The following is a 25,879-nucleotide window of genomic DNA, read 5'->3' on the forward strand; positions in this document are numbered from 1 at the left end:
ACCCATTTAGAAATACAAATGTGCTTTTAAGCAACTAAAATAAGGTAATAAGTACATTCTGTCCCTTCAGTTCCTTGTGCAGGATCTTGTGCCTCTTCTGGCTGGAAAACTCTGCTAACCTTTCACACATTGGCTACCCTTTGCTTTGGCTGACAAGCCAAACCCCCTATTGTTTTACTTTCCTCTAATCCTAAAAGAGACACTTGGAGCCAATTTGCCATATTCCTTCTCTCAGCATCAGCTCAGTTACTCTATGTGTGATTGTTCTAATTTGTAATATCAAGAGAACTGGAAGATTTTAGCAGTCAAGAAATGAATGTGTTTACTCCGTGTTCTACCTACTTCATTGAAAAATGGGAGACTTTTTTTTCCCTTTTCCTTTAAGCTCTCACCAGCAGGCACCATATGCAGAGACATATGTGCATAATATAAAAATATTACTGAATTCAGTAATATGAAAATGGGCCTGAAATAAAGTGAGTAGCACCTGATGTGCCAGCAGATGTTTCATGCAGATAGATAGAAAGGCCTGTTGGAAGGCATATCTGATTTTTCAGGCACACTTTTAGGATGCAAACTGATGGGTAGATAAATGAGCAATTATCTTCTTAGGGACAAGGTTAGCCAGAGTTAATCATCAGTCATCATCCTTTAATCCCTTCTTTTGGTATTTTTTCTCCACCTTTATGGCTACCCCATGCTTCCTAAAGACTTTTTCACTATGCTACCTCACCAAGACCTGTCTGCTCAGGAACAAAATCATAGGTTAATGCTCCTTTTAATGGACTTCATAGTTTGGTAAAAATCATGTCTTAACTCAAAGTGGTGATTCTAATAATTAGCAGGATTGAATAAGGTCAAAGAAATAATATTTTAGAGTAGGTATGTCTCCAATCACACTACATAAATAAATGTTTATCTTTGTCTCCATTATGTATAGTTGGCTCCATTCATAGTTAATACTGAAAGTGCAAATGGAAAAGAAGGGATTTGCTTTTCATAATACATACATGTGTTATGTGTATATGCATGCACATGTATAATGAAGGGACTTGTGGGAATGAGGAGAAATGGAGGTCAGGATGCTTTATGCTTTCATGTTAAATAAATTTGTTTATGACCTAGGACTTGTTTGAAGTGATTTCAAACTAACTCTTACAATATTATAATGTGTAATTAGATATACCAAATATATTTCATTATTCTGCTCTCAGGAATAGCTATCAAATTTTGCCTTATAGTTCAAACTCTAATTCTTATTTGGACTAGGGGAAATCAGGTATGCAAATTATGAATGCTAATTTAAAAATTGTTATTTTTAAAATTTTATGTAAATTTATTTTTCAAGTTAAAGATTTAATCCAAACTTTTCTTTTGTTCCCTTAGAAACTCACCTACTTTCAAATCATTTGAAGAAAAAGTTGAAAACTTAAAGGTAAAAATTATGATAGTCTAGAGCTTTGTGGTATTTTGGGGTATCTTAATTTTTTCCCTTGTATAAATAATTCTCTTCAGTGTTTCTGGAGTATATACTATTACATGACACTTTATCAAATGCTGATTCCAGAGAAAGAATGCTTTTAAAGTATCTATTGGCTTTTGTTTTAATGTTTACTGATTTATTTATTGGTTTAATTTATTTAATGCTATTATGTTTATAATGTTCAAAGTGATGTTTATAATATGAAGTATTGGGCCTGTACAATAGTACTTTTTGAAGTTTCCACTTTGTGGAAACACAGTGTTCTTTATCATGCCGCTTGGGATCTATGGAAGAATATTTGAACAATGTGTGTGTGTGTGTGTGTGTGTGTGTGTGTGTGTGTGTGTGTGTGTATTTTAGATTAAGCCTCCTGACATCTGAAAAAATTTACTATAAAAAATTCTGGTTTGAGAAAGCAGAACCAAGTCATTCAAACATTAAGGAAGAGTGAGAGTTGTGATTCAGACTCTGAGGACAACTAGAGATATGTTGTAAATGTTGTTCTTCAGACTTTCTGGGAAAATCCTTGCAATATTTTATTTTATCAGTGAAGATTTAGAAAAAACTTTCTGGTCATTTATTCTGAATTCCATCCCTTCTTATTTGGGGTAACTTAGACATATTCTTTCTACATTATAAAGTCTGCTCTTAAAAGCACTTAATTACATTATTATCAAATTACTGTATTATTTTTTTCCCCAAATTCTGGTGAAAAAGTGCCTAAAAAGGAAAACTTAGCTTCATGTTTAAGATTGAAGTTTGGTCCTAGTTTGTCAAACAACCATTTCTGTCTAAGTTAATGACTCCTTCAGTAGATAATATTTTTCCACTTCTATGAATTTTATTTTAGATTTCTGGCCACCCTTCTTATAAGTGATTTTTAAAATTATCATTTTTATTTATAATCAGACCATTTTGTAATGGTTTCATTAATATGTGGAATTCCCAGTGAAGTACATCCTTTATCCCCTGCAGATTGATATCTTCTCTGCAATTTTTATTATAGTTTTAGAGCAATTTAAATAGTATCATTTATGGAGAATTAAAAACTTTTTTTTATCATTGTGACTATAATTTTATTATGTTTGTTTGGTTAATTGTAATGGGAAAGATTAAGGGTTTGGGACTTAGTTTCTTGTTTCTTTGTATTTTCTTTGTATTTCAGTGTTCACAGACCATATCTCTAATCTTTGCCACTGTCTTAAAAATGTTGGTTGTGAGGGAACAAAGTACATGAAAATATTTGCATTTAATTTTTTCCTTTCCTTCCTCCTCCTTTTTAAAGTCTAAAGTTGGGGGAAATAAGGCTGCTGGAGGTGACTTTGGAGAAGTCTTGAATTCCACTGCTAATGCCAGCGCCACAGAATCTCTGACAGAACAGACACAGGAGACCCAGTGAGATTGTTGCCTTTGGTTCTGCTACCCACTGCCAGATGCTGCAAGCAAGACCTAAGTACATTGATAGAATGGCCTTGGCTATTTCCAACCAAATGTGTTTTTGTTTCGCTTTATGTATTCATTGGAAAAAAAGTTTGTGGGGTTAACTATTTTCAAATTAAAATGTAGTGGATGGATTTAACCTTTGTCGGTTTTTCCCCCTTCTCCGATCTTCCCTTCTTAGGGAAGCACTATTTAAAGAGCAAACAAATTACATTTTAGGATGTTTAAGATCAGCATTATGAAAAATGACTATTTTTTTCAGGAAAACTCAGTTGAATGATCTGAGAAATTATAATTGTTTAGTTTCTCTCCCAGCTAATGATTCCTATGATATGCTGATTTATTTTATTTCTGAAAGGTTTATGTTTCCTTTGTATTTGTATTTATTTTGTTGCCAAACTTGAATGCCATCCTTTCCACTCTATCAAGTAATTCCTAATTATTAGATGCTTTGGTGTACTTATTTTTTTCCCCTTTCTGATAAGGTCTGCCAATAAAAAAACAACAAAAAAACAAACAAACAAAAAACTCCAAATGAACTTATTTTAGATACTGTATGTGATCAAATTTCCTTAAGCATTGTGTGCAACTATGCTGAATCATATAAATGAGTCATGTAATATTGATTTTGTAATTTGTACACAATAAGGTTATAAAATCCTAGGTGATCTGAGTGTGGGTAGTTATCTATATTTCTAGTTTCCTTTGTACAGATTTATTATCCTTAGTGAAAGAAAAATTTTCTTGTATTGGTAATTATACCACTTTCTCAAACACCTATTTCACACTAGATTAAAAAATAATTGGAAGGCAAATGGAATATAGCAGTTAGTATATTTCAAATTTATATTCATTTGATCCAGAATATTGTTTTAACACCTTTTGAATTCATAACACTAATTATATTTGAATGTCAAACTAAAAAATCTGTGATTCTTAGATGTTGGTGGTTAAAAATGTTAGAGAAACTTTATTAACTTCATTTATTTCCTTCATTTTGCACCATTTAAAATAAAATGTAAAGCACAAACAAAGTTGCACACACAATAGTTGCAGCATGGATTTTTATGCCTATTACTTTTTGATGATTCTTTTGAGGATACAATGGATTAATTCAACTCACCACCTCCACTTAAATGATTTTTAGTGCTAGCATCTTCAATTGATTTTGTAACTATTGCCTCTAACTTCACTTTGAACTGAGTGGTGAGATTATTTTGAAGCCTTCAGATTATCCATAAAAAGGCTAATAATGTTAATTCTAATAACCACTTGTTAATCATTTTCAATCCCTTGTGTTCTGTAAGTTTATGGCATATAGTGTTGGTGTTGTTATCTAGTTTGTAATTGTTTTTGTTGTTGATGCAAATATTCATTTGGAGGCATGACTTGATTTATTGAAGGATAAATTCTCTTATCAAAACCAAATTTTAAAACTGCCACAAGTGTTGTTTTAAATAATATGCTGCATCCTAATAGCTTTGTTAGCACTTTAGATATAATTGATAAAATGCTCTATTACATGTGAAATGCTTAATAAATTCTCTATCTCAGCAGCATAGGTCATAGTGTTTATTATACCTTTGGTTTGGTTATAGCTTTTTGGATTATATCATATATATGACACCTTTTCTAAATAGGAATTTCTCTTAATGGAAACTTTTTTGTGCTTTGAAGCATTAGGTGACTTAACATATCCTCTCTAGAACAAGGGTCTTTCCACATTTTTAAATGTGCATCATGGACTATTTTTGGCAGTCTGGTAAGACGTGACTCCCTTCTTAGAATGTTTTTAAATATATAAAATAAAATAGGATTGCAAAGGAAACCCATCGTATTGAAACAATTATCAAAATATCTTTTAATAAAGTCTCAGACTCAAGTTTAAGAACCTGTGTAATAGGTTTCTTAGGTCATTGCATTTTAATTGCAGGTTGTTGGCAATACTGATATCATTGAAGTTGGATCTGATGAAGTTCAACCAGGTTTTTTTATGTATGCAGGTTTTGAGGCTTGCTTGAATAATTCAAATAATTGAGTTTGCACTATTCCCATTTTATCATCTAGTCTCACATTATTCCCTTTTGCTTCATTGTTTTATGGTCACTAGTTCCTTAGAACACCTCTTAACTATAAGGGAAAAAATAAAGGGGGAAGGGAACAATTATTTATTAAATCCTACTATGTATCAGGCACTGTGCTAAGTGCTTTATAAACATCTCATTTGAATCCTCATACAACCCTGTGAGGCAAGTGCTGTTATTATCCTCCCCCATTTTACAGATGAGGGAACCAAGTTAAGTGACTTGCCCAAAGTCATATAGCTAATAAGTTTAAGAGACTTGTTTTGAATTCAGGCCTGCTTGATGCTAAACCTTATCTATTGTGCCACCTAACTGCCTTTAATAAAAAATTTTACCTTTTTTGGTATCTGAAATTCTATGGATCCTTTTATAACGTTGAAAATAATCTTTAATATTCATTATGATTGGGGAAAAAATACATCATTCGGCAGTCGATCTGATTATGAAATGCTTAGAATGTAGCTAGGTTGATCATCAGGTAAGAGAATCGTTCCTACAAATCACTGAGCCATCAGAGCAGGACTTCCTTTTCTTTAATTGAATGAATTCTCTCTACCTTATTAACAAGTTAGAAGGGGGTGATCTCTAGTTTATAGATATGACATAGGAATTTAGAAGTAGAGGACAATTTAGATCAGAAAAACCAGGTGATAATCATTTTGCAAAACTGAAACACGATGGAAAAGTGATTTGCCTAAGGTCATATGTACCTAATTTGGTTATTTTAAAAATATATAATAGCTTTTTATTTTTCAAAATACATACAAAGATAATTTTCAACATTCACCTTTGTAAAACCTTGAGTTGCAAATTTTTCTCCCTCCTTCTCTCCCTACCTCCCTTCTCTCCTAGACACAAGTAATCAAATATAGCACCTAATTAGTTGTAAAATTATCTTCAGATTTCAAGTTTAGTATTTGTTACTGTTTCAGGATGACTTGCCTCAGAACTTTCTCTCCCTCATTTTGGACAGAAAGTGCCTACCTTTGCCTCTATTTTAGAGGGAGTTACCTCCCTATAAGAATCTGCCCTGAACTAATCTTTTTTAAACTGGGGAGAGGGAAATATTTTTCAGTTTCCCAAGGAGGATTCCTCTGTTGCAGAGCTGAGGAAGCCAGGATGAAAAAGTTGAGAAGTTTTCTTCTATGTATTATTCCTTATTTCTAGGAGAATATTCCAAATATTCTGATCTAAAGGATCAGAAGATTCTCAAAATTGTCCTAAGGATGGGGGTGGGAGGAGTTTAGAAAAACTTTAAAGTATTTGATGTATAGATATGACTACAGAAACTCACTGAAAATAGAAACTAGTGATTTTGAAACTAGAGATTTAATAATGAAATGAACTGAAAATAATGAAAATTAATGCACAGAAGTGAGCACTGTAGAAAGTTACTAATAGTGGCATCCAAAATCGAAATAAAGCTTTTAATTATATCGTGTTAATTGTCTTTAGCATCAAAAAATAGGGGATACTTTTAGAGAAAGAATTCAGATATAAGTCTAGAAATAGTTTAGGGATGATCCCAGAAATATCTCTTAATTGTAAGTTTCTGAGTAGAAAAAGGACTGGATCTACAAATTGACAACCAAAAAAAATATGAAGATTACCTGTCATAAATTTGATATGCTTTTAATTATAGTGTCAGTCCTAGTAAGTTAAGGAAACTTTAGATGTGTACAAAATTTTATTTAATTGGGGATCCATTGCAGTTACCTGTCTTCCTCTTATAGGACTTTTTAAAAAATTATAAAAGTATAGGTCTATAAAGACTATCCATTAAAAGAAAGACTATCCTTATAAACCTATACAGATAGTCTTTCTTTTAATGTTTAGGCTTGAGTACAATTATAGAATATTTAACATTTCCCACAAAATCTTCAGAGCTTAAACATCTACACACACACACACACACACTCTCGCTCTACTTTTTAGGGATATTGCCAGTTTCAGAAATAATATCCCCAGTTGTTGTACTATCTTGGTGAATATACAAATCGACCACCTAGTTCTTTCTTAGTTATATAACCTCAGAATAGAAATAAAAGCTTTAGCTCCTTATTTATACTGAACAGTAGGTATTTGTTCAATCGTTTTGTCTGCTGGCTACCAATTCAATAAATGATAAAGGTTGTCATTACCTTTAAATATTTTTTGATGGCATGATTTTTAAAGCACTGTCATTTTATATGCCTTTGCAAATCTTTTTTGTAGATTGAAGTCAGGGGAAACATGTATTGGAAATCCACCCCTGACACTTTTTTTCCCCAACAGTATTTTATTTTTCCAAATATACATAAAAATAGTTTCCAACATTCATTTTTCTTAAGAGATTTTGTGTTCCAAATCTTTCTCTTACATCCCCCTTTACCAAGACAGTAAGCAATCTGATATAAACAAATATAGTCCTTTTAAACATATTACCATATTTGTTATGTTGTACAAGAAAAATCATACCAAAAGGGAAAAAAACATGAGGGAAAAAAAAGTAAACTGAAAAAAAGAGAAAAAAACTATGCTTTGATCCACATTCAGTCTCATATTTCTCTGTCTGGATGCAGGTGGTGTTTTCCATCCCAAATCTATTAGAACTTTTTTGAGTCACCGAATTGTTGAGAAGAGCCAAGTCCATCAAAGTTGATCCTCCCATAATCTTGCTGTTACTGTGACACTGCCTTACCATTGGCAAGTTAATTAACCTTCATAATCCCTATGTTTTTTTTCTCTAACTTAAGGATAATAGGAGGGGTTCTATTTAAGTGCTCCAAGAATCTGTAGTATTTGAGTCCATGCTATTTAACATTTTCATTAGTGATTTAAATAAATAAGTAAACAATATTCCTATTAAGTATTTGGATGACATAAAGCTAATAGGGATAGCTTTGTTTTCAGTTGTTTCAATTGTGTCAGACTCCATATCCTCATTTGGAGTTTTCTTGGCAGATAAACTGCCATTTCCTTCTCTAGCTCATTTTGCAGATGAGAAAACTGAGACAAACAGGGTTAAGTGACTTGACAGGATCACACTAACTAAATGTCGGGCCAGATTTCAACTCTGGAAAAATGAGTCTTCTGATTACAGGCCCAGCACTCTATCTACTGTGCTACTTTGGTGTCCCAGGAGCTATAACTAATCTACTGTATAACATGATATAAACAGATCTTAGCAAGTTAGAAGACTGGCCAAATTAAGTAAGATATGATTTAATAAGAATATATGTAATGATTTCTACTTAAAGAAAAATCTACTTCAGAAGTACAAGATGAGGTCAATATAGCTGAACAGCTTTTTAAGAAAACCTCTTGGGGATTTAATTCCTTAGTATCTTTAACTCCTGTGATTTTTCAGCCAGATATAAGAACAGTCACATCATTGATCTTACTATCATCTACCACTGTTCTTTCATGATCAAGAGTTCTAAAATTCCTTTATTTGAATCTATTAGATTGTTTGGAGGGGAATGTTGGGAGAATTCAGATGGGTCCTGGACATACGTTTTTTATTGACTTTTAATCATTACCCAAAGTACATGTTTGAAATCTTTTCTCTACTCATTTCCCAAACTCCATCAGAAAATCCCACCTCATCACTTATGGAAAGGCCATTGTACATTAGCCCCTTTGTTTATTCTCCATCTTAAAATCCTTTATCTCGAATTTCTGATGAAATGATGACTTGCAATTAAAGCCATCTCTCTCCTTATATCCACTATATATCATCACTTCCCATAATTTCTCCAGGAGAATTCCTCCTCCAATCATCTCTCCCTCCCTCCCCAACACCAATCTTTAATCATCCATATCTGCTGGCTCATTACCAGTTTTCCTCTCTTAAAAAAAACCCTGATTTGATTCACCATTTTGTGAAGTTATATTTCTCCTCCATTTTTTAAACTCTTGGTAAAATGGCCATGTGTATTAATTGCTTCTACTTCCTTTTTTCCCATTAACTTAGCAAATCCATCAAATATGGCTTCTGATCTCATCACTCAACTAGACCCCCTCTCTAAAGTTATAGATGTTCTTAACTGTCACATCTGAAGGCATCTTTTCTCTGTCCTTTTCTATCTTGATCTTTTTGTAGTATTTGACATTATGGGCTCTTATCCTGGATTCTTTTTAATTTCTTAATTTTGGGGAATCTTTGTCCTTTCTTCCTTATTCATCTTACTCTTAATGAATTGCCATTCATATCTTGTCGCATAGTGGGCATTTTATATCTATTAAATGAGAAGCTTATATAAAATAACTTCTGGGATTCTTTCTAGTTATTACCATTCTACTCTTGAATTTGTCAATTGATTCCACTTTCATCTCAATACATATGATTTTCATATTTTTACATCAAGTCATAGTTTCACAAGTTCCAGTCCCAGGTCAACAAATGCTTATTGGTACATATTGGACTCTATGTCCAGTAGGCATCTCAAACCTATCATATCTAAAATAGAATTTTCCTTCTCCCCCAAACCTACTTCTTTTCCAAACTAATACATTTTTTGTCCAAGATACCACTAACCTTCAGGGTTCATAATTGTCAAGTAATATTCGACTCTTCATTCTTCTTCCTCGTTGCATATCCATTTAGCTGCTAAGTGTTCACAATATCTCTTGCCTCCATTTATATGGTCACCATCCTAGTTTAGGCCCTCATTACTTCTTACCCAGCTTATTATACTTATCTTATAATTGATCTTCAAATTTCTCCCCATTTTAATTCATATTCTGAAGTGGAAAAGCACCCCAAAATGGGACCATGAGAAAGATAATCCTAAATCTTTGTAGTTTGAAGTTTATTACTAGTTCTTCACTCTCTAATGTAGATGGTATTTTTAACAACCCAGATGTACTGTCCTGAGAGTCTTGAGACCTTGACAACCTGATAAGCTTAAAGAAATGCTGCTTGCTGCTGCCTGAGAATGACCCCCTTAGAGTGATAACTTTTTGCCTCCTGCTTAGAATAGAAATCCCTTTATTATGACAAATGTATCAAGAAACATTTTGATGTCTCTCTTTTCTTTCTATAAATATATGGCCCTGAGGCCGCTCATTACTGACCCCTCCTGTGTTGGTGTTGCAGTTCAGTTGCTAGCTAGCAATAAACACTCTTAAAACTTCATTATTTTGGCTGCCCTGTTTTTCTCTCGCCTGGGTACTTCAATTACATCTATCAAAGCAAGATTCCTAAAGTACTTATCTATATTACAGTCTTATGCAATAAACTCCAGTGATTCTCTAAAGAACTTAACCTGGCTTCAAACCTACCTTTCTGGCTACCTTATGTTACTTCACATAATCCAGCCAAATTGGCCTTTTTTCTCACCCAAAACATTTCATCTCCATTGTGCTTTTGCCCAGGCTGTCCCCTATAACTAGAACTTTCATAACTTCTTTTCACAAATTCTAGTTTTCTCAAAACTAAATTCAAACACCAACTCATATGGAGCCTTTTTGTGAGCCTTTCTCCCATTTGCCCCCCACCCCAACCCCTGATATTACCTCCTTCCCCTCAATTGTCATATATGTCTTGCATATATTTTGTATGAAGTTAATTACGTACGTAGCAGCTAGGTGCACTAGTAGACAAGAGGGCCAGACGTGGAGTCAGAAAGAACTGAGTTCAAATTTGACCTCTTGATGTGTTACTTTGGGTAAGTCATTTAATCCTGTTTTTCTCAGTTTCCTAATTTGTAAAATGAGCTGAAGAAGGAAATGGAAAATTACTCCCATATCACTGCCAAGAAAACCTCCAAGGGGTCATTGCATTTCTCTATAGAATCTAATATGAGTGTGTGGACTGTCTCATTGTCTTTCTATCCCTTGCACTTAACTGCAAAAAGGTATCTGATCAATAGAGATCCTTTAATAAATGTTAGGTGGATGATTGACTTAAATCAAGCTCAATGAATCAATTGTGAATCAATGGTATCCCCTAGACCTAAAATGACCTTGGGTTACTCTAGAAGAAATATGGAATCTAGGATTAGAGAGGTGATTGATAGTTCTATTTTCCTGGGATGAACTAGAAGCAACGAGTAGAAGTTGGAGAGAGGGATATTTAGGCTGGCTATAAGAAGAAATTACAAATATCAAAAGTGAAATAGGGTACTTTAGGAGAATTGCAGATTTTTCTCCAATGGAAGCCTTCAAATGAAGGTAAGATGACTACTTGTCAGAAACTGCTTGTTGAATTTTGTAGATAAAATGTTTTATTAAAGGCTTCTGAAGTCCCTTCCAAAGTCAGGATTCTTTGTTATTGAATAGGATTATTATAAGATTCAAATTAAGTAATACATGTAAAGAGTGACTAGGAAGTATGCCAAGAAGATCTGGTTTCAAATCTTGCCTAATTATAAGACCTTGAATAAGGCCCTTTGTTTTTGAGCTTGGTTTTGGGGGTTGTTGTTGTTTTTATATGCAAAAATAGCAGCCTACTTTATAAGGTTTTTATGAAGTTCAAATGAAATGTGAAGTTTTTCATAAACTTCTAAATCTTATGTTAGTTATTAGCATTATTAAGTCTAAGTAAGTCTTTAAAGCTAACAAATAGAAAATCCCTCTAGTAAGTAACCAGAAAGCACTTCAAATTATTAACTAAAGGGAGGGTTTATAGTAATCTTTATAAAAGGCTTCCCATAATTATATGTTGCATATTTTTAACTCCAATTCTTGCCAAATTTCTTAGCAATTGTATGACATTTTTAGAGTTCTCTAATCTAGTTAAGTAAAGGGCTCTTTATTTCACTTATCTATATTAAATTATTAATAGCCTAGCTTTGCTTCTAATTAGTTATCCCTTCCACATCACTGAGGTTAGGAGCATAGTACTCTCCATGATCTGGAAAATTTGCATAACATATTTTGCCCTTCCCTTTGAACTGAGAAATCTTTTGTGGGGTTAAAGATTTTTCTGTGTCATTTGTAGCTTTAGCAAAACTCCCTCCAAATTCCTATTTAATTTCTTATGACATATTGAAACCACAATGGGGAAAGTCATGACATGAAAGGGATACTTAGTAAAGGTTAGATAATCTTTTTAATTGATTAAAATACCTGATTATATTAAATTGCTTGTATTTCTATTGTGAAACTAGAGAGTAAACTAGCTATTTGTTAATTTTTTTTATTCCCTTTCCTATTTCCTCTTTTTTTTTGATCACTATTATTCATATTTTGTAATTTATACTAATAGGGTCTACAAATTTAGAGCAAAGGGTAGATATGTTTTTCATTTCTTTACAAATCGTGGTTAACATTTGAGAACAATTTCAATAAAGCTAGAAAAATAGGATTTTGAAAAAGGTGGAATTTGTGGAGGAAGCCTTTGAGGCAAGGGGGTAAGATTTAGTGGTCCTGGTTTACCCTTCCTTATATGAGAATAATCACAGACTTAGAAGAAGCCGTTTAGGAAACTGCTAGTAAACACATTAGTAACATCTGACACAAGGCTATATAGCCTGTTTTGCATTATTTCACATGTGGCTATCTAGGTAATGGCAGCTATTGGATAACTAAGGGTCAAGACCTTCAGGTCAATTTGTCTGGCCATTTTGATAAATGTTCACTTTGAGAAAACAAAACTCTCAGAGGCAAAGAGCAGAAACTGAGTGATCAGACACCCCAATTGAATTAGCCAATTTTGTTCAGGCCCTGTCCTCAAGGTGCTTATAACCTAATACAAAGAATGACATGTATAAGACAGAATGTGATAAAGGTAAAGGTGGAGGCCCAGACAAAATCTGTAAATATGAGGCAGATACTATGACATATTCAACATATATAGGACTGCTGGCTATCTAGGGGAGGGGGTGGAGGGTGGGAGGGAAAAATTGGAACAGAAGTGAGTGTGAGGGATAATATTGTAAAAAAAAAAAAAAATTACCCCGGCATGGGTTATGTCAATAAAAAGTTATTATAATAATAAAAAAAAAGTTAAAAAATAATGAGGCAGAAGAGTACATTTTCAGCTGGTTAGTCAGACAAGATTTAATGGCACCCGTTAGATCCTGAAGACAAGTATTTTAGCCCTTCACAATCTGGTCACTTCCTTCCAATCCCCTTATACTTACTTCTTACATTCCCACACATCTGATAATCCACCTATACTGTCCTCCCTGCATCAACTTCAGAGATTGAGTATAATATGTAAGAGCATTTGCACTGGCTTTGCACACGCCTACAACTCCTAGCTTCTCTAGCTTCCTTCAAGACCTACCTCAAACATCACACTCTACTGGAAACCTTTCATTTCCTCTCCTCCGTCCTTACTTCGGGGACCTTCCATTATCTTGTATGTACATTATTTGTATTAGAATGTTCTGTCCTTTATATTCTCAGGGTTTAGCACAATTCTAGTCCATATTTAATTTAGTAAATGCCGGACTGACCTCAAAAAGTTGCGAGGATTGACACACAGGAAGAAAGAGGACAATCTGTTAGATTCTGAGAGGAACCCAGTTCCTTATATGAGAAGCAACAAATGAGGTAGTGCCATAGAGAAATTTTTGAGGGAAATGTCACAGGTAGATCCGCATCAGGAAAATCACTAGAAGAGGTTCTTTCTTCCTGTTAGCACCAGTGCCTGCTAGAGAACTGCAGAGAAAGAAGTGGGAAAGAGGAAGGAAGGAGCAGCAGCACTGGGGGGCGAATGCTACAAAGAATCCCAGATTGAGCTGGAGAAGTGGATCTGGACATTCCCAGCACTAATCGCCCATTGTTTACAGAAACCCTGTGAAGTAGACAGCAAATACGATTTCCCTCATTTTTTTCAAAATACCTTAAATAGTGGGAACCCCTATTCAATTTGCCTTAGTTCAGATTGAATTTGAATGCTTTAGCTTTAGAATCCCTTATTTTGTTAAAATTGCCCTGGCAGACTCAGTTTTGGGGATTATTTTTTTAAGCTTTAGAATTCATTAATTAGTACTTCAGAACCTCAAAGGGCCTTTAATTGGCCTTCTTTTGCTTTTTTCCCCAAGTAGATAGTGCCCTGGCCAAACTCATTCATGTACACTATCACCGCCTTGAGACTGGTGATGATCCCCTTGATGCTCATATGAGCAATAGAAATTTTCGACCTGGTTAGTCAATGACAGGTAAGATTCCTCAAGGACTAGCCGACCTAAGCCAGGAAGAGACGTTTCTGCACTCAGAGAAACTCAAAAAAAGAATAAAAAAAAAGAAAAAAATAAAAGAAACTCAAGTCAAGTGCTCGTTGTCACAGAGCTCATGTGTGTCTGACTACCATACCCAGCTCAGACTTCCCGTCTCCAGGGACAGTGAGAGTAAGGCGTTTGGAGAAACGGAGCCTAAGAGGCTATTTATAGAAAGGGATACGCCAGGTTTTTGTTTTTGTGCGTCTAGTGTCGGGCTTTTTTGGTTTGTTTTTGTTTTCCAACAGAAGCTGTACAATCGCTTCTGAGCCATTCTAGGTGATACTGTCACTGACAAGAAGGGGGCGCAATTGAGGAGAGGTCTTTGCCTTTAGCAGCAAGTCTTGATAAAGTGTAAAAATAAACATAATTCCCATGATTCTCTAGCGGCAAAGTCGCTGGGTCCGTCGTGTGCCTGTGAAAAAAGTCGCTTCATTGCTCCGTGCCTCCGTTTCCTCGTGCGTAAAAGGACTGGTTTTGGCCACTTCTCAGTCGCTTCCACCTAAGCAATTTTACGAGCTTCACCAAGCCGTGGCCTCCATCTGATCTCTTTTCGCTTCCCAAAGAATCTTTCACCTCAATCAGGGACATGTGAACACCGGCACTCCCAAATAAATCACTCCGTAATCCTAGCCACTAATACGATGGAGACCGGATATGACGTTTACACTCCTACTTCCGTGACCTTTCTAGCTTTCACCACTCCACTCCGCTCAGTAGTACGGAGTAGCGGCTCCACTTTCAGAATCTTTACCAAGATCCCGGAAGTACGTCACAGTTCAGAGGTCACTAGGAACTGTCATGGCTGCGCTGTGTTGGAGCCGTGCGGCGATTGCCCAGGGCCGATTCTTGCAGCTTCATCTCTCAACCCGTCGATGTCACAATGTCGGTACCAGCACGGAGACTGAGAGCGGGAATTCTTCTCCAAAGGAGCCGGGAAAACGGCTGGGAGGCTTTGCGAGCGCTTTGGAGCGCCACTCGAAGTTACAGAAGGAGGCGGAGCCCCAGCCGGTGAGCAGTAGCCGTCTGGCCAATCCCCAGAACAGGGGCTTGGGCACGCATGCGTGTTGCGCACTAGGCGGATCTATGGTTAGGGGGCGGAACGGAGAGATCCTGGGGGCGGGGTGGAAGTTTCCTCAAGCCCACGTGCTCGTGTTTGGATAACTGATGCTGAGAGGGTGCAAAAAGGTTGGAAGAGGGAGCTCCAATGCCAACAAACATTTCCTCTTTTCTTTGTAGCTAGGTGGTACAGTAAATAGAGTGCTGGACTTGGGGATGAAGTCAGTAACACCTGAGTTAGAATCTTACCTCCGACATCCGCCCTCTCATCCCTTACGGGTCACTTATCCTTTCTCCCAGGCTGGTTTTCTTAACAATAAAGGGGGTATAAAATGATAAGCGTTGCCTTCATAAGGTTATTATGGGCATCAGATGAAAACTTCCCTTTTGCTTTTTTTTTTTTCCCCCTAAGGCAACTGGGGTTAACTGACTTGCCCAGGGTCACACAGCTATGAAGTGTTAAGTGTCTGAGGCTAGATTTGAACTCTGGTCCTCTTGACTTAAAGGCAGGTGCTCTATCCACTGCACCATCTAGCTGCCCAAGTCTGAGTGGTTCTTAAAGCGCTATATAATCATAAGCTCTTATCATTGTGCTCTTCCTTTCCTCCACGAATCCAGACAAAAGTACAATACGAGCTGGATTCAGGTTTCAGAAAAGATACTAAACATCCGGAAAATGATTTTTAAATCCAGAGTCTTATTGTTGAAGGAAAGAAAATAGGGATACTTCTTGCAGTTTTAATTACAGTGAAATGCGCTCAGGACATTGAAAATCAGATAGGGAGGAAAACTTATTAAAGAAGAATCTTAAGAAACCATCTTGACATTTCTGGCTAGAGGCAGACTCCATTCCTCAAGATGAAAGCAGCTTTATAGTTTTGGCTCGGTTCAGCTCCTCCTCTTCAGAGAAAGGATTAGTCTTCCTTGGGAGCTACAGTCTTTCTGATGTTCCACCACATGTTTCCTCCTAAATAAGTATAAGTGTGTTTCCTCTTAGTCATCATATATCCCATGTTTTAAAAATGGTGGAAAACTCCTAAGAGTGTGTTGCTTAATATTCAATTAGCCTATTAAGCAGGGGCATTAGTGATTTGGTCCAGTTAAGTCATTAATCTGAACTAGTTTGGGCTGGATAGACTATTATCTTAAATTTCTGGTTTTCTCAAAACCATAAGACTCTTTCTGATTGGTTGAATCCACCTTTGCTAGCTCTCCTATTCCTTGTTTACTCAAAGCTTCTATTGATCACTTAATTGTTCTGTGGAATTTTAACCTTCCTTAATCTGAAAATCTCTGGTCAATGATACCCTCTATCCCACACTACCCTTTGCAACTTGCAAAAGTTGAACTTTGCAACACTTTGTGGAAATTTAGCATTTCTCACATCTTTTAATTGAGGTTTGGAGTTGATTCTCTATTTTCCTTCCAGCTTAACATTTTTATTTCAAAAAAGATCATGCATGTATTTCAAGCACCTATCTAGGTGGAAGAAAGGTGGATTAAGGTTCCAGTGTATGGCTTTTCTTCCTTTGCTCTCTGTTTCTTATTTGGTTAAATTTGGGATAAGAATCAAGCTTTTATTTTGAAATTAGGTATTAATAGTTAAATTACCATAAATTACCATTAGCATCCCTTAGAAATAACTCAGTAGACTTTTTAAAAGATGAAATTAAAATTTATTCCTAATAGACTTTTGGAAATATGTTGTTAAAATTTTACTTATATTCTTCATTGTGGAGTGGCTATGACCCTAGGTTTTCATTGGAATATCATAGGATCACAGACTGAGAAGTGAAAAGGATCACTGAGGTTATAGGGTACAATTCTCATAGGTGCAACTCCCTTTTATAGAAAAGAAAGCTGAGGCTTAGTGAAGTTAACTTCTTTGTAGTCACACAAGTAGTAGATATGAAGTGGATTATTTGAACCATAGTGTTCCTGACTCTTAAGTCCAACATAGTATCTGGTATTCTCTTCTGGAAAGCTGAACTAGTAGAGTCTCAGAAACAAAAAAATCTTGGTTACCTGGTAATAAATTTTAATGGGGTCTATTGGCTTATTATTTTGGGAGCATCTTGGAAGAAAGGCTTCCCTCAGCCATTTATAAACCACCTAGAATATCCTCTTTACTATCTTTATTAAAGCCAGCTTTCATTAAAATATGTCTGTTTTCCATTAATTTTAGCAGATTCTTGACAAATATTCTTCATAAGCTATCTGCACTACAATCATATCCATGCCAAAAAAAATGGGGCAGTATTCTTTTCAAAGAGTCCTGCCTTTGCAAACACTAGTGCTCAGCATAGGGTCTGGCACATAGGAGGCACTTAAATGTATATTGATTGATTGACTGTAGAGTTAAGAAAGATAGTTGCAATTTTTACTTGTGAATTGGAAATAACAAATTGATTTCCAAATAATATTTCCCCTAGAGCCAATGTACACCCTAGATCAGTGCACAGGGCAGTGTGGTGTAATCACCCAGTTTCTTAAATTGTACTTCATGACCCCTTTTGGAACTGAATGTGGGGGGTCATAAAATTATGGTTTATTATCAGCAAATGTTTGATTTATATACCTGTTTTATATTTCTGGGGCTACATAAAAATTTGTTGAGTGTAAAGGGGTCTCGAGTGGAAAAGGTTTGAGATATGCTGTAGAGAACCATCCTGGAAGCCTGAATTTAAGATCTTTTTCTGATTCATACTGGCTCTGTGACCCGGAGTTTGCCACTTAATTGCTATGAGCACGTAGGTATCTTTCTAACATAAGTTGCAAAGGAGGTATTGCTCTCCAGTGATAAAGTGGGGTTCCTCTCCAGAGCATTCCCTGAGTGCAATCACAGGTTTACTGCCTGTCCCTCTCCAGGCTGACTTATAGATATGTCTGCTAAAGTATAGTTAGGTTCTGCATCAATGTTCACACTAGAGAAGTAGTAAAACTCGGAAGTTTTGATATTGAAAAGTTGATTTCTCTCAATTTTAAATTTTGTAGCTTATAATTTTGTTTCTGGCTTTATTCAGCCAGAGAAATAATTGAGTAGTTTTGTTACATGTTAAAACATATAAAACTTTCTTAATTAAAATTGTAGATTTTTTTTTTTTAATCAAGCTTTAGAATTCCTGGAAAAAAGATGATGTGTCTTTGGAGTGATTTGTAGAAAGTGTTTTCTTAGTGATGATGCAGAACTACAGAATTGTTTTGATTTGCATTTTTCATGTTGTTGATTTGGGACTTTCTCCTTTTCCCCTATCTCCCCCCCCTTCCCCCCCCCCCCCCCCCCCCCCCCCCCCCTTGCAAATAGTTGTTGATGAGAAGCCTTTCATAAGTTCCTATACTCACTGAAATGTATTACTTAATGACTAAATTTGTGGTGAGGAGTCTAGTTTCAAAGAGAGATAAATCTGATAGAGCAGACACATAGTATGTAAGTCACAGGGTAGGAACTGGAAGCCTTTTTAAATTTGCAGAAATCTACAGCTTCTGCTGGCAATTAGAGCCCAAGAAAGAATTTTGTGGGCAAATGGTAAAGATTTTTGACATTTCTAGGTTACATCTCTGAACCTTTCCAACTCTAAATCTGTGATTAAATGGCATTATATAGTTTGGAAGACATCATACAGGCATTAATTATTGTGTTTGTTTGCTTAGCCAATAATTAATTTTTGAAAAAAAAAAAAACAGTGAAAAGGCAAAGTACTGTAGGACTAGAGACAGCCAAACATAGCTTGATTTTTCTAATTAAATTTTTTTTAAACTTTTTTTTTAATTAATGATTTTTGTTTTAAATACCACAATCCCCCTTTTCCCAACCAAAAACATTGAACTCTCTCTTCTATCAAAGAATAGGGTTTTCCCCCACCCTTGAATACAGTTTGTTACAAGAGGAGCTATGGGGCACAAGGTGTTATCCTCTGTTCCACTATATATAATGTGTGTGTGTGTGTGTGTGTGTGTGTGTGTGTGTGTCTGTGTGTGTGTAAATAAATAAGAATTTCCTGTCTTCAACCTCCTTTGGCGGACATATCTAGTAGTAGGATCATGGTGGCAAATTGTATGAATAGTTCAGTAACTTGTTTTTCCACAATTTAAAACTTTTCCAGAATGTTAGGATCAATTCACAGTCAACTAATTATTATTATGTACCTTGTATATATCATGGCCCTTCCAACACTAGCTTTTCTGGGTTTTTTTTTTTGTTTTTAATCATCTGTCATTTTGTTGTATGTGAGGCAGAACTACAGAATTGTTTTGATTTGCATTTTTCATGTTGATTTGGGACTTTCACCCCTCTCTCCTCCCAGATAGTTGTTGATGAGAAGCCTTTCCTGATTTTCCTAGTTGTTAGTGATATCTATGGCCTTTTCTTCCAGTTATTATATATGCAAATTCAAACATATATATGCATGTGTATAAATATATATGTATACATATGTATGTGCACACACATGCATATGTATATATAATTCCAAGGGAAATATTAGGAGTGGAACAGAAGTCTATACAATGTGTGACAATCTAATGAAGGCCTTTGTTATTATTAGTCATTTAAGGCTTGTTGGAAATTACAGCAAAATTTGTCCAGAGAAGTTCATCAGTATTGTATTTCAGTTTCATGATAACATGTTTGCCTGGGTTCTAGATAATGGAGAGTGCTCTTGCTCTTTCCCAGTCAACAGTGGAGTAAAGCAAGGCTGTGAACTTGGCCTATGCCTTTTAGAATGATGGTTTTTGCAATGTGGTCATACACCTTCAGTAAGGTTGAAAATAACATCAAGGTCAGCTGTTGCCCTCATAGGATATTATTTGATTTGAAAAGGCTACAAGCCAAGAGTAAAATGGAGGGAAGAGGTAGTGCGTGATTTTTGGTTCTCAGATGATTGTACACTCAGTGCAAGCTGAGATTGAACAAAGTATGGATCAGTTCTCTTATGCCTGTGCTAATTTTAGTATGACAGTTAACACCAAGAAAACAAAGGTTCTTTACCAGGTGGCACCACACTATCCATGTGTGTGAAACCATTGGTTACAGCAGATGAAGAAATTTTGAATGCTATGGATAAGATGACTTACCTTGGCAGTATACTATCCAGAGATGTCCGCATTGACAGTGAGTTGGTATATACATTGCCAGAGCTAGCTCGGTGTTTAGGAGGCTCCAAAGGAAAGTTGGGAGAAAAGAGGTAGACTGCCTACCAAACTGAAAAGTCTACAGAGCCCTTGTACTGACCTCATTGCTGTATGTTTGTGAAACCTACACAGTAGACTAGTACAATGCCAGGAATCCAAAATTGCTTCCACATGAATTGTCCTAAGAAGATTCAGAAGATCACCTGGCAGGATAAGGTGGGCAATGAGAAACTTTCTGTTGCTAAATTGCTGAGCATTCAGACTTTGCTGTAGAGAGAGAAACTCTGATGGGCTGGGCACAATTTTATGGAGAACTTACACAAGACAGGCGCTTACATAGATGTCAGAAGTGTTAGAAAGACATTCTCAAGGTCTCTCTGAAGAACTTTGGAATCGATTATGAGACATGGGAGACACTAGCATAGAACTATTCTATATGGTATACCCATATCAAAAAAGGTACAGTATTCTATGAGCGAAGTGGAATTGCAGTAGTCCAAAAGAAATGGGACATGTGCGGACTTAGAGAATCCACCCTAAAATGTTCATGTGGATTCTCTTTGCCTAGGCTTGTGATAGAGCCTTCTGAGGACATACTGGTTTGATCATCCACAGTCAGACACACTATCTTGACCCAGCATAATGATGTCATTTTGATTCTCTTCAAGAACAAAGGACACCAATTAGATATATAGATCTTTATCCACACACACACACATTTTTATTTTTGTCCCTTGCAAAAATATCACCTTTTGCTTGAGCCTTTTTCTGATCCCCTGACTGGTAGTGCCTTTCTTCTGAAATTAACCCAGATGTACTTTATCAATATTTTTTTTTCTTTACTTTACTAATATGCACGTTTCCCTGATAGAAAGAAAGCTGTTTGTGGGCTTAGACTTTGATTGTTGTCTTTGTATCTGCAGTGTCTCACATAAAGTAGGCCTTTAAATGCTTTTTTGATTGCTTAGTATATGCTTTTTGGATGGGATTATAGTTTATCTTTTGAAAACTGCCTTTTCATCTTTGACTTCATATTCATTAGGGAATGACAATTCTATTTTTGTGTCAGTTCCTTATAGAAATATTAGACTTTTATATGAAATATTTTTTGCAAAGTTTTTCCCCATTAAAATTTCTCTTAGTCTAGTTGTATTGTTTGTGTAAGAGCTTTCAAATTTTATAAGCTTTATAAGCAAAATTTATAAGCTTTGTTATCATGTCTTTTGTTATTGCCTCTATCCCTTGTTTGTTATCTTTATTTTCTAATTATCTTTTTTTCCTTTGGTAAGGAAGTGATTTTGAGATAGGTCTCTTGTTGGAGGATGAAAGAACCTTTACTCCAAAGAGTGTATGATTTTCTCTTCTATATATGAAGACTAACCTAATTGGGGCAGGGAAAAAGGGACATTCACAAGAATACTAGTTAGAGAAATGTGTCAGCTCTTATTAGTATAGCTAACATAATATAGGTATGCAAATTCATGTTTTGTTTTGGTTTTTGTTTGTTAGTGAGCATTGTCAGTTCATTTACATTGATAGAGGAAAGCTAGCCATTGAAGTTAAAGCAATCCTAAATAGCAAATGTATCCTTACCTCATAGAAAGGAGGATACAGGATTAAAAAGCAGACCTTGTGGAATACTTTGAAGTACTTGTAACTTTCATGGTCATTTATCTTAAGCAGTAGAAATAGGCTGTATTACGTTGCTACATTAAGGGGAAAGGCTCACAGATTGTCCTTTGTCCTTCTCCAAGAGGACTATGACATCAGAAGGTGATGGCTTGACTCAAGTGAATTGAATTGAAGCAAGAGATGGCTCAGCAAAGTCACCAACTCACTCTCCCCTCCAGAGTCATCCAGATCTAGTGGCATTTTGGCCATTAGGACGATTGGAGATACAGTCTTTTGAAGTTAAGGTATTTCCCATCTCAGTTTTGACTGAGGCAACACCCATTCAATGATTAAGGTTAGGTAAGAAATAAGACACAAAAATGGCGTCTTTTACTTAGTTTTTAAAAAGTTCAGTCTGGGAGGGGAAACAAAAACAGTTAATATTTACCCTCGTTCTAAGCCATCCGGCCTCTGTGACCAGGTGGGCTGAGACCTATTGCTGACCAATCTTTTGAGAGATGGGGAAAAGACCCAATTGTTGAATAAAAATGTGCTGTGGCCAGTAGCTTTGTATCACCACAAGGTGGAGATAGCTGAGTGAAAAAATAAATCTATTTAACAATTTCTTCTTTCTTCCAGTAGAGGGTACCATGTCTCTTTTCAGTATATTAAAAGTGGGTTATTTGGGGAGTAATTATGAAGCTATACCACAAATATTTCATTATTATAAAACCAAGAATAATGTTTTAGTATTTTACTTTTCCTTTATGTTTATGTTTACATCTAGAATATGAGAGGTATTTATATATTAGTATTCATTCCTAATATTTTAAAAATTGGTCTTTTTCTTTATTGAACTTTTGTTATAAATTTTTACACCTTCCCTTTTAGATTAGATGTTTCAATATTGCAAGAAAACTCTTTACATTTAAATGAATTAAATTACATATTTACAAAGTTTACCACAATTTTGTTAAACCTCTTGGTTCTTCTTAGAAATGTTAACTTTCCTTAGACCTCCTTATGATATACTTCAGTCTTTACATATTGCTTTCAAATGTTACATTAACAAATGTTGCCACTTTATTTTTAAAAAATGTCATAGGTCATTCATTGTTAATCCATGTACTAATTGAATTCAGCATTAATTATTGAATTAATATAGAGTCATAATATGAATTAGCTCTAATGCTGTTTTAAAATGTGTTTAATAACTACAGAGTAATATCCGAAGTAAAGGGCTAAAGGAAATAACTAGTTAATTTCAAAATAATAGTGTGCTATATAAATATTATCTCATTTGGGAAAAAAAGCAATTATTTACACTTTCTTGATATCATAATTCAGTATACGATTTATGGTTCTATTTAATAGCCATTTTTGTGAACTTTGCTATTCATTATTTTGGAAACTTCATAATTTTGCTTATATTAGTATGCCTTTAGTTACTGATTCAAATTTTATTCTGAGAGCTTGCCATTGAATTTCATAGCACATGTATTCCTTTTCTTGTGCTTATAATAACGTTTGTATTATATTTGTTTGCATACGTGTATCACTTCTATCCAGTTGTATGCTTCTTGAAGGCACAGACTGTGTAATTTATATTTGCATCTCTCATAGTGCCTAACAAAGAAAACATTGTACATAATAGGTGCATAAAACATGTTTGAATGGATGAGTATGTTTTTGTATACCCATGTGAATGAGTTCTCTTTAAGAATGCTGTTGTCTGTTGATTCCCAGAGAATGACTCATCATCATCCTGGATATTAAATTCAGTTCAACAAGTATTTATGTGATCCTTGTACTAGTCATTTTTTAGTGAGAACTCTATACTCTACCTGTATTTCACTTGCTTCATATCCAATTTGTTGTCAAATTTTATTTTTACCTTTATAACCTCTCTTGTATATATTTCTTTATTCTCATAGTCTCTATTCTCTTACAGGCGTCATCACTTCATACTTGGGCTGTTGCAATAGTCCACTAATTGCTTTCCTTGCTTTGTATCTCTCCAAGCTATCATCCACTTAGTTATGAAAATAATTTTCCTAAAGCGTATATGTTGTATTCTAAACCCCAAGGGTTCCTAGTCACATCTAGGAACAAATATAACATTCTCTTTAAGCATTTAAAGTGATAAAGATTGACCCCTTCCTGTATTTCTAGACTTCTTATACCACACTTCTCTCCATACCATTTTTATTCTAATAGCACTGGCCTTTTCTGTAGTACTATATTCTTCACACATTACCCTTTTTCTCTTGACTCAGTTTCTTCTCCCCTCCTTATCTTAACTTTCTTGAGCTCCTTCCATACTCTTTTCTATATGAGACCTTTCTTGTTCTCTCTGCTACTTTATTCTAGTGTCTTTGCTTCCCATAATGTTTTACATCTAATCTGTATATATCGTACATGTATATGCTTATTTGCATTTGTTTCTTCCATTTGAATTAAGCTCCTTGAGGGCAGGGAGAGTTTTTGTTTTTGTTTCTGTCCTCAGAGCTTAGTATAGGGCCAGGCTATATTTACTATAGGGTGAGTAGATATTTAATAAATACTTGTTGACTGACTAGAAAAATAAGTAGAAATGGAAGACAACTGTTTTCTGTTATATAGCAGAAAGTACTTTCTGATACTGAGGGCAAGACTAAATACTGGAATGAACAGAAATATTCTTGTAGCTATAGAAAGAGAAAAGATTTTTTTTTTTTTCCCGTAAGATGTCATGGGTAAAGGTGGAAGTATTCATTAGGTAACTAAAGTCACAGAAATTGGATATATGACTTCCCTTTTTGTACTGTCAGTTAATTCTGCTTTCCCATTTTCAGTATTTGCTCATTGTGAGAAAACAAAACTTATCCTCTGCAAATAATGTGATGGTATACTTAAAAGAATTCTAGAGAATCGATTTAAAAAGTTGTTGAAATGATTAATAACTTCAGCAAAATAGCAGGTTATAAAATAAATCCACATAAATCATCATTTTTGTATATTACCAAGAAGGAAGCAATAGAAAAAAAAATTTTGTCTAAAATAACTGCAGACAATATAAAATACTTGGGAATCTACCTGCCAAGATATACCCAAAAACTATATAAACACAATTACAAAGCACTTTTCACACAAATAAGATCCAGTTTAAACAATTGGAGAAATATTAATTGTTCCATGGGTATGTTGAGCTAATGTAATAAAAATTATAGTTCTGCCTAAATTAATTTACATTTTTAGTTCTGTATCAATCAAACTTCCAAAAGTTATTTTATAGGGCTAGAAAAAATAATGAGGAAAATTCATCTGGAAGAAAAAGAGTTCAAGAACTTCAAGGGAACCAAAGAAGAAAATGTGAAAGTGGCCTAGCCATATCAGATCTCAAGCTATATTAAAAAGTGGTAATCATCAAAACAGTGTGATATTGCCAAGAAACAGAATGGTAGATTAGTGGGATGGATTAAATACACAATAAATAGTAGTAAATGACTATGGTAATCCAAACTTAGGTGACAAGAACTCATAATTTGGCAAAAAAAAAAATTAGGTCACTACATCTCATACCATGTATGAAGATAAGATCAAAATGCTTTAAACATAAAGGTAGATATCATAAACAAATGAAAAGAGCATGAATTATTTTATCTGTCAGTTCTATAGAATAAGATTAGAATTTGTGACTTAACAAGAGATAGAAAACATTACAAGATGTAAAATGGATGATTTTGATTACATTAATGAAAGAATTTTTGCATAAACAAAACCATTGTGACCAAGATTTTAAGGAAAGTAGAAAATGGGGCGGGGGGGGGGGGGGGGGAAGGGAATTTAAAGCAGTTTTCTCTGATAAAACCTTTGTTTTTCAAATATACAGAAAGGAGTCAAAGTTATAAGAATATAAGTCACTCCCCAATTGATAAAGG

At 35.0% G+C, this 25,879-nt stretch overlaps 2 protein-coding genes across 2 annotated transcripts in view; both read left to right on the forward strand.

The window, feature by feature from the left end:
- TPD52 (tumor protein D52) overlaps positions 1–4,482 on the forward strand; it is a 120,289-nt gene extending 115,807 nt beyond the window's left edge. The window contains 2 exon segments of the mRNA XM_031946231.1: positions 1,387–1,435; positions 2,769–4,482. Of these exon segments, the coding sequence (XP_031802091.1) occupies positions 1,387–1,435; positions 2,769–2,882 (163 nt within the window). The 3' untranslated portion in view covers positions 2,883–4,482.
- Positions 4,483–14,909: 10,427 nt separating this feature from the next.
- Positions 14,910–25,879, forward strand: part of MRPS28 (mitochondrial ribosomal protein S28) — a 149,900-nt gene continuing 138,930 nt past the window's right edge. Inside the window, exon 1 of the mRNA XM_031946232.1 lies at positions 14,910–15,170. Coding sequence (XP_031802092.1) covers positions 14,961–15,170 — 210 coding nt within the window. The 5' untranslated portion in view covers positions 14,910–14,960. The remainder of the gene's footprint in view (positions 15,171–25,879) is intronic.

Source organism: Sarcophilus harrisii, chromosome 1 (genome assembly GCF_902635505.1).
Source record: "Sarcophilus harrisii chromosome 1, mSarHar1.11, whole genome shotgun sequence".
Taxonomy (NCBI): Eukaryota; Metazoa; Chordata; class Mammalia; order Dasyuromorphia; family Dasyuridae; genus Sarcophilus; species Sarcophilus harrisii.